At 45.6% G+C, this 9521-nt stretch overlaps 1 protein-coding gene across 1 annotated transcript in view; it reads right to left on the reverse strand.

Moving 5' to 3' along the window:
• The window catches only part of ARSJ (arylsulfatase family member J), a 34014-nt gene extending 24788 nt beyond the window's left edge, over positions 1-9226 (reverse strand). The window contains exon 1 of the mRNA XM_066318404.1: positions 8859-9226. Coding sequence (XP_066174501.1) covers positions 8859-9226 — 368 coding nt within the window. The remainder of the gene's footprint in view (positions 1-8858) is intronic.
• Positions 9227-9521: the final 295 nt, after the last annotated feature.

Below are 9521 nucleotides of genomic sequence, written 5' to 3' on the forward strand. Positions count from 1 at the left end.
CGGCCCTTCAGAAGAAAAACATTTAAAAATTAGATAATAAAAATTCACAAACCAGTTTTCTTTACTAAAATTGGCAACACGGTAAAGTTAGGGAGCTCCCTAACAGTCAAGATTCCAATTTCTTGAATACTTGGCAATATTTTTTATTTCCACGGGGAAACAACAATAAAGAAGAGTTTAAAAAGGCAGTGTGTCCCTGCTGTGTGATATAAGTTGGCAGGAGACCTAATTCAGCAACCTCCAGAGGTCCCCTCAGACCCAGTTTTCTATGACTTTATCAACTCTGATCCATGACAACTAAAACCGAGTGTCCGGAATGTGATGGCAAATATTGTTTTGACAAAGTTTATTGCGTTCAGAGAGGTACAATTTGTGAGGCAACAGCAGGTCTTTTAGAGTATATTTAGTCTAAAGATACTACTTTGCTTCCGCCTATCCTAAGACTAATTTTCTCCTCTCCCTTCAGCTTCCCATTTTCCTCAAATTACAGTGTTTCTTCAAATTTGTAATTTTCTGCCTCTTCAAAACAGAAGGGAACTCATTTCTCATGAGAGCTTATTATCACAGAGATCGCCTCTAAAGCTGTACCTTTTGGTACCCTCTTGTGTTCTATAAATGCTAAGAAAAATCACATCATGTTATCTCATAATGGGAGAAAATTCTCTTTCAGGGAAGGAATGCTTTAAAATGCATAAATGGAGATAAAAGTAGACTGAATCAGAAAATGGACATGAGAGATTTAGCTAGAAAACAACTAATATTCTGATAAGAGGATGCACTGGAATTAAAATGTACTCCAAAAAGCTGAATTAATATTTCAATTAAAAAAGAAAAAAAAATGAAATTAAAAGCCAAAGTAATTTAGTTTGAATCCTGCATTTACAATCAGAGTGCCACGACAGCGTGAAAGCTGCCATGGCACAAGCATCCTCATTAACCACGTGTTTAAGTGTAAGAAAAATCAGGGATAGGTTTGGTTTCTAGATGTGAATTTTTTGCCCAAAGGTTGAAAACAAAGGTTCTGGGGCCACAACATACTTATGATGTTAATAATGTCTATTCCAATGCTTATTATCTAATATCAGCAGAGATGCATTTGAGAAGATAATTTTGTGTTTGAAGCAGATTAAAAAGTATCTAATTATCCCAGATTTGTTTTCCAACTCCAGCAACATCCTGTCCCTCCAACCTTGAGCTTGATAATACGTTGATAAGAGCCAGAATTAATAAGTAGGTGATAGCTGACACCACTAATTAACGTATTACAACTGCAGTTGAACGAGAATGATGAAACCTATTTAACTGCTTTCTTAATATAAGCCAGCATGTACAATAAAGTTCCCCATTTAAAATTCTGCAATTGCATCACAGACCACAGAGCTATTTTAGTCAAACCTCAATGGCTGAGACACCTTTGGTATTAATCCTTTCCATTTGTTACCCATTAGAGGGGTGTCTTGGGTTTTTCCTGAACTCTGGCTATTGCATTCCAGCCTCCCGATTTACACGTACAGAGAGAAGGTGAGGTCAGCAGCCAGGTCTCCTGGCTTTTAAGTGAGAAAACGAATCAACTGGGCAGCTTTGATAAAACGCTTACTGACACAGAGAAAGCTAACACATCCTACACAGGATCACTCACACAGGCACCATCTTCTTTGCCTTGTGCTATTTATACTAATTGAAAAACAGCTGGTGAAATTGCCTCCTTCATTCTGGAACAGACACTGTAGAATGGAGCAAACTCAACCCAGCACAGAAAATCTGACTGTGAATAAATAGAAAGCGAAGCAAAAAATATGGGGGGAATAGGAAATCTCCAAGATTGACTTAAAATGCAAAGTGCAATAAAAAATTCAAACCTTGAACTAAGATACTGTCCTGGGTTGTAGTTTAGGATGTATTCTATTGCCATCTTCAGTTAACGACCCGTCAATGCCTTGCCATGACTCACAGATAACTCCCTCCGGGTGTTATCTCTCTTTAATGGGCCATCAAGGACCTCCTCTATGACTCATCATCTCATTGGGAGATGCTCCGCCCAGGGGAGGAGCCAAGCATTCTCACCTGGATATAAGCTGGGATTTGGGACAGTAGAAGCAGCCCTCACCCACTGGATTCCCAGAGGACTAGAGCTACCAGACCTTTCTACGGGATCACTGCTTCAGGAAGAGCACCTCACCTGGACTGCTTCCATCACCCTGATCAGGTTGTATTCTGACTCTGACAGTGGTTTTTCTTTTTGTATTGTTGGATTTTTTTTATTATTATTTTTTCCTTTTCTTCTCATTAAATTTTATTTCTGACTTAGAGCCTCTCACTTGGTTTGTTTTCAAACCACAACAGATACACACAAGTATGAAGACAAAGCCCCGGGTGCGGTATTATCACCCACACACGTGTCACAGAGACAGAAAAAATGTGGACAGATTTTTCCCTTCTTCTGACCTTCACCTCACTAATCTGGAAAATCCTTCTATGAAACTTCAAGTGTCTTAATGAAAAGATTAATTTAATCTGTCCCATTTAATTTGGACTAAATCCTTTGACAGGAAAGCAGACCCCATCTTTTAATTTCCAGCTTTGTTTTCAGCCACCCATCTCAGGTTCCCATCTTGATTCACTTCAGGGTGTCATGAAGGAAGAGTAACAGCGAAAAGGGAATACTGAACAAGAGTCCACTGCCACTCAACTTCTTGTCACAGGCAGCACTTTGTGTCATCAATTACAAAGCATATACCAGCAATAATGCTAAAAGAGCTAACTTCCTTAATTATTTTAAGCTTAACTTTTCCATTTAATATAATTTCTCTTTTACAGTTGAAGCACCAAAAAAACCCAAACCACAGGATAAAAGCCTATAACAAACTCTTTGGAGTACTAAAAATTTACAATCACAGATTTTCTAAATTTATTTCTAACTATATTTCTTTAGCTTACTGAACTTGGTATAATTTGGAAAATGAAAACAAAAAATCAGTTCTACATGATGTTATAGATGTCAGGCAATGCTGTTTGTTCCATGCACCACACTTTGACCATCAAAGAGTTCTTAGAGGCTGCCAGAAAGTGATACAAGAAAAAGTTATCACAACCTATCCTACACTTTGCCACTTCCTGCCTGTGCTACTTTTTGTCTGGATTGTTTGCACGCAGCTTCCTTTCCAGCCCTGCTCTCCACATGCTCTTTGTGCAGTCAATTAATAATTACAGTGATGTGGACAGACCTCTTGGAGCTTAAGACCCCAGAGCAGCTCAGTACCTGGATCTAATTTTCTGTAGAACACAAGACAGCAAACAGGCAGAAGAAAATAAAGAAGTCCTTGCATTTAATTATTTACTTGTTCTCTGTATGTGCTTCATGTATGGGTATGTACAATGTCACCCTAAGTGAAAGACATAAGAACATGGAAAAAGATACCTCAACATCTCTGGCAGCCATCCCACAAATGGTCCTGAAAGAAGTCAGCAGAAATAAACAATGACATACTACAAGAGTTATGAGGCCTAGGGGGAAAATCTTGAAAATTTCCAGAGAAAACAAGGATGCAGAAAATGGGAATTTCTAGGAGAAAACTGAAATTAAACTTTCACACAGTATTTTCTCTCAGAGTGAACGCTGAAATAGTTTCTGGCATTTAGTAGTGTTTTATTCACACCACCCCTCAGAAGGCCTTCTGTATTAATCTGTACCTCAAATGAGGCACAAATGAATCTGAGCTGGAAGATCCAGCTCAACCCTTTTCTCCAAGACAGACTCAAACACATTATGTCATTCCTGACTTATCGTTCTTAATGGCTGCCGGTGGAGAGACCCAGCAATTTCTCAAAGCCAGCTATTCCAGCGTTCCACAATCTTTACACTAGACCCAGCAATTTCTCAAAGCCAGCTATTCCAGTGTTCCACAATCTTCACACTTGCAGGCTCTCCCTCTGATCTGACCCGAAGTTTTCCCTACTCCAGAAAGCCCCTCATTTCTTGAACCACCCATCAGGACAACACACACGATGCCCTTTCTCCGTGCAGCTCTTGAAATACTGGAGACCTACCACATCCCTACCCATTTCTCTCTTCTTCAGACTAAACAACTCTCTTTCTTCTGATCCTTCCCCCGAGTTATCTCTCCGAGATATCGGATCACCCTTCTCTGGACACTCTCCAACGATACACACGGTGCTCTTGGAAAATGATGCCCAAGTTTGGGCAAAAGCGCTCCAGCTGTGGAGAAGGGCTCTTCAGAGACCTACCAGGCCCCACATTCTCACCAGCTCACGTGATGTTCACCTTTTTTATAACAGCATGACATTTTTGACCCCCTACCCAGTGCACGATGTGCTGTAATTCTACTTTTCTAAAGGAATACTGTCTAAGGAGCTGATCACCATCCTCAGCCTGGTAAATCTCTTTCTGCTTCAGGAATTCAACAGAATATCTTCTATTTATCACTGCTGGCTTTAATTCTGCCTTTTTTCAGATTATGTCTCTAATTTGTCAAGATGATTTTCAGTATCACTACAGCCCCTTAATGCTGGCAGGCCCTCCTATCTTACAAGCACATTTAATCAGAAGGGTTTATTTCATCATCTCAGTTCTTAATGGAAACACTGATCAGAATTAAACTTGGGCCTGCTGACTGCCAAGTCCCTTTACTCCAGAGCAGATAAAGTATCAGGTCACCTCTTGGTACTTAAGGCTGATATTCTGCAGCCCTCATATTTTGTTAACTACAGAACAGGGAATACATCTAATGGAGTGTTATGTACGCTTCCCAGGACCCCGTCAAGGCTCCAAGAGCCTTCACTGCAGCTCAGAGCACAGCAGGTAACTTCCCAGGCACGCACCACTGTACTGGCTCCTTCCCAGAGCAGCACACCACTGCAACTGCAGCCTGGGCCAGGATGCAGCCAGGAGACAAGGAAAGAAGAGGCTTACCAAGAACTCGCACCCTCAGACTAAAGCATTTCTGTTTGCTTAAAGTCAGCTACATTGCTTTCAACTCAAAGCACTTAGCCCACTCCTGTTTGCCAAAATAAATCTTAGTTTGCTCAAACATTGTCGTTTTTAATGCTGAACTAGGTATCACTACACAGGGATGCCTAGAGCCATATGCCTAACACATATAGCTATATATATATGTTTATAAATGGGTGACATTTCTGAATTAGATAAGAGATATAATTACTTATATTACAATAACACTCAGATTTTGCTTACTGATTATACAATCTATTTCTGTCTGCTTTGGATGAGCAAATTCTCAATACGCCATTTTATCCCAGGAGAAAAAAAAGGATTTATTTCCCCAGACTTTCAGCATTTCCCATCTCTGCATTCCATCCACAGTGCAAAGCTCATTCCTGAGATTAGTGCAGGGCTTCCATGACTCAGAAAAGGAGTTCAGATTCTCATTGATCTCTAAGCCTAACTGTGCATCAGATTCCACAGAGAGATCCCTGTTCCTGAATAGATGAGGAACCTTCCTGTGGCCCACATGGATTGCAGTGCACAACACAGTCTCCAGGCTACAAGTCTGATGGTCAGCAGAAAACCGGGAGCCTAGAGGAGGGAGCAGGTATCCAAATAACGCCAGAAGCATTTGCAGCATATTATGTCCGGATTCCTTCTTATTAGTCAGTATTAATTGCCAGATCCCTTTGCTAGATGAAGCACTGCTGTGGCAAATACCACTCCACTGCATAATGCCCGCTTCACACAAGTGGGGCAGCTACCCCAACACGTGCTCATAACAGCTGAAAGGCTTTCAGCCAGGTACCCCACTCTGCTCTAGTTATTTCCCTTTCGAGGCACGCCTGATACTTTCAAGAAGGAAACCACCACCAAAAATACTGTATCACACAATTCATTTGGAGACAAGTTATGTCGCTGGCACCCCAGCCCAACCCTGACCAAAGTTCAGTCCAGCTGTAGGACACGGGAGAGGCTGAGCACACCCTGTCACCCAGGTCCCAGCTGTGCAGCTGCTCCCAGAGCTGCTCCCTCACCTCCCTGCACGGCCCCAGCACATCACACTGGCCCTCAGCCCACTGGCCTTTCTTCTCCGTTCCTGAGGCTCTGCTCAGCTGCAACCCTCCCACAGACGCCCAGGAAAAAAGCCCAAAATAAAAACTTGTGGAAGGCAGCCCTACTAGTGGCCTAAAAGCAATAGTTTTGGACGGAGTGAATGGGGAAAGTGACAGTGCTGTGGGAAAGCAAGGAAGGAAAGCAGCCAAAGGCTCACGCACAGGGGGTGAGAAAGCAGACGGGGACTCAGGAGTGCTCAGGATGACAAGCTCACCAGCTGCCACACCGTGGTACAGCACAGGGGGGAAAAATTAATTCTGTCTCTTCCTTTAGCATGTCACCTCCAGCCTCCTTCCCTGTAATCCACACACCGATTCACACACTGGACAACCACCAAAAGAGTCTCTCCATTAACACAGGCCATGGAGGAGCTGCCTGCAGACCTGTGAAGGACTCAGGCTGTTCAAAGTCTTCTCCAAAATTTAACTTCCACTTGGCAACCTCAGTCAGTGCTCCCTCATGACTCTGATTTACACAAGTCCCTCTGGATTTGACTGATCCAACAGGTAACTTTAGGAACATGTTCCATGTGTCCATGCCCATGGCAGGGGGCTGGACTAGGTTACTCTTTAAAGGTCCCTTGCAACCAAAAAACTATTCTTTGGTACTATATGAAGCACCGGATATGTACTGGGAGGCATGGAGCATCCACGTGATCCTTCAGAAGGTGAGCTGGTCTTTAGCCTGAAACACACTAAAGAACTCAAGAAATAATAGCACTTGTCTTGGATTAGAAACGTCCAAATCCCAGCATTTTAATTAAGACACCTCTTCTAAGAAGGCATTAAAAGCAGTCATCAAAGCATTATCTTCAGCAAGAATGGAAACAGTATTCTCTGAACCTGCCTTGTGAGTACTCTACCGAGCCTATTAACCCCTCATCACCTCACCAATCCCTCCCTGATTTCTCACTCATGACAAATAGCTCACTCTCTACAGCTCCTTTTTCCCTAAAGCAGAACAACATCAAAACAACAACAACAACCCAAAAAAAAAACACAAAAAAAAAAAAAACAAAAAAAACCCAAAAAACAACAATAACCAAGCTCTAAGGGCTTTAGACCAGCAAACTAAGAAAATAAAGACAGAGGATAAGCAAGTTTCTTTTTTCCTATAAAAGTTTCCAAAAGCAAAGCAGGCAGACTTGCAGAACCATTCCACCTGGGAAGCCGATGAGGAGAGCAGGGTTCCTCAGACTATGCCTACCCTTTATTGTATTTAAGGAACGACCAAAACAGTTAAACTGAGTTACAATTATTCTTAACTTGTATTTTTTTTCACGTTTAGACAATCTCTGCAGCCTCCAAGAGGCGGAGCAGCACCCTGGTTCCACTGGAACCCGGTGATCCCGTTCCTGCAGCTGCCGCATGAGTCATTCCTGTGCAGCATGACATTCCCTGTGCTTCCCAAAGCATCATCCTCACAAAGCTGGCTGGCTCCGTGCTGCTGGCGGAGCTCCTGGCCTCTAACTGCTGCGTGCCTTCAAAGCCGACCAAGATGCACTGAACGCCATCCTGGCACATGTTTCCCTTGAAAGCTGATGCTCTGGTTGCCACAGGGCAACTCTGTTCTTGTGAATGAGTGAGGAGGTCTCTGGAAATCGCTTCTGAGACACAGTCTGCACAAAGAAGTAAAAATAAAGCCAAACCAAAAACCTGTGTGGAATTCTTGCTTTAGATAACGTGCCAGCTCACCGCGCACATCGCCCTGGTCCAGCAAGTCTGGGAATTAGAACCCGGGAATTATCTCCAGCTCTACCATATGGAGATGCAAGACACCAGGCCAGTTGCTTGTTTTATTTAACATGTGTTTCTTTTACCAGCAGTATTAGCACGGCCTTGTTCCTGTTTATACTCCGGGAAAGGAGAAAATAAACTTTTTTCTTCTCATTTTGTTTTGCTCTTTTTAAGAGTTCCCTGTTCCTGTCAAAGGGAGTTAAGCTTAACAGAAACAAGGCAGTTTTGTTCCAGAGTAACTGTGTCCACACTTGGAGCTATTTGGAAATTGTTCCTACAGTTCAAATGCATGAACTCCCTCCCCCCTTAATCCTCATTAACCTTCGGATGTAGGAAGGCGCTGAGGTGGGGTAATTATTTTATTAACAGACCACAGTATAACACAACTTTAAGGCAAAGCACATGACACCCACCCAGTGCTCTCACCAGCTAGGTGAGGCACCTATTTTAGTGGCTTAGCAGTAAATTTTGTAAATTGTAAATTGTCTGCGAAGTGACAAGAGCCACGCTGAGGGTGCTGAGAGAGCCCTGAATTCCCTGTGCCCATCCACACGTGACACACTGGGAAACCACCTCATAAATTCAGGATAGTTCCCTTGGAGAGAACTCGCATGGAGACAGTGTCAGTGAGAGCCGTGACCCAACTGCAATGAACACAGAGGAGAAAACGTAAGGCTGGCATTTCCCTGAGACGACTCCTCCTCTGAGTCCCTCGGAAAGCACGGAGCAGAGCGGAGCTGCTCCCCAGCAGCAGCAAGGTTCCTCGACAAGCAGCACGTCTGTCAGTGATGCCGTAAGCACCAATGTGCTCCGGCACTCTGCCGGCCAGTGCTGAACCCTCCTGCCTCACCGGCTGACACCTTCATTCCGCTACTTCAAACTCTCACAAGTCCGTTCCATTCAAGGGTCTGAAGGGAACCAAAGAGGCACCTTCTGCCCATAGGATAACCCAGACGTGAACCCGCCAGGTTTCACCCGTGCTCTTTCCAGCGGGCACAGCGTTTAGGCTGGAGAGGTGAATGATGAAGTAGCAGCAAACTTACTTTCCCGTGATCAGCTGGCTTCTGGACGGCGTACACATGGGCTGGACATAGTAGTTCTCCAGCTTGACGCCTTCGGCAGCCAGCTTGTCCAGCGTGGGCGTCCGGATCTCCGAGCCGTGGTAGCCCACGTCCCTGAAGCCCTGATCGTCGGCCAGGATGAAGATGATGTGCGGCTGCGAGCGGGGGCCGCCGGCGGCGGGCTCCTCTGCCAGCCGGTTCCCCGGCGCCTCCCCGGCAGCCCCCCGGCGGCTGCCCCAGGCCAGGTAGCCGCAGGTGAGGAGGCTGAGCAGGGACAGCCCCGCCAGCACCGCCGCCACCATCCTGCCCGGGCCGGGGCGGCGCGGCCGGCGGCGCCCACCGCGGGCCATCCACCGCGGCGGGCGGGCACAAAAACACCAGCCCCGAGGCGACAAGCCGCCGAAAACCCCACAAAGCCGGGCGGCCTCGGGACGGGCGGCGCCCGTCAGGGCTCCCGCCGGCCGGGGGACGCGGCAGTCACTCCGACTTCGGCAACTTCAGGCGCCGCGGCCGGTGCCGGAGCCGGGCGGTGGGCAGGGCCCCGCCGGGGGTCACGGCACCCTCGGCCCGCCCCCGGCCCCGCTCCGGCCCGCCGCTGCCAGCCCGTGCCGGGGCCGCTGCCCATGGCGGGGAGCCGGGGCGCCC

This window comes from Sylvia atricapilla, chromosome 4 (genome assembly GCF_009819655.1).
Source record: "Sylvia atricapilla isolate bSylAtr1 chromosome 4, bSylAtr1.pri, whole genome shotgun sequence".
NCBI lineage: Eukaryota > Metazoa > Chordata > Aves > Passeriformes > Sylviidae > Sylvia > Sylvia atricapilla.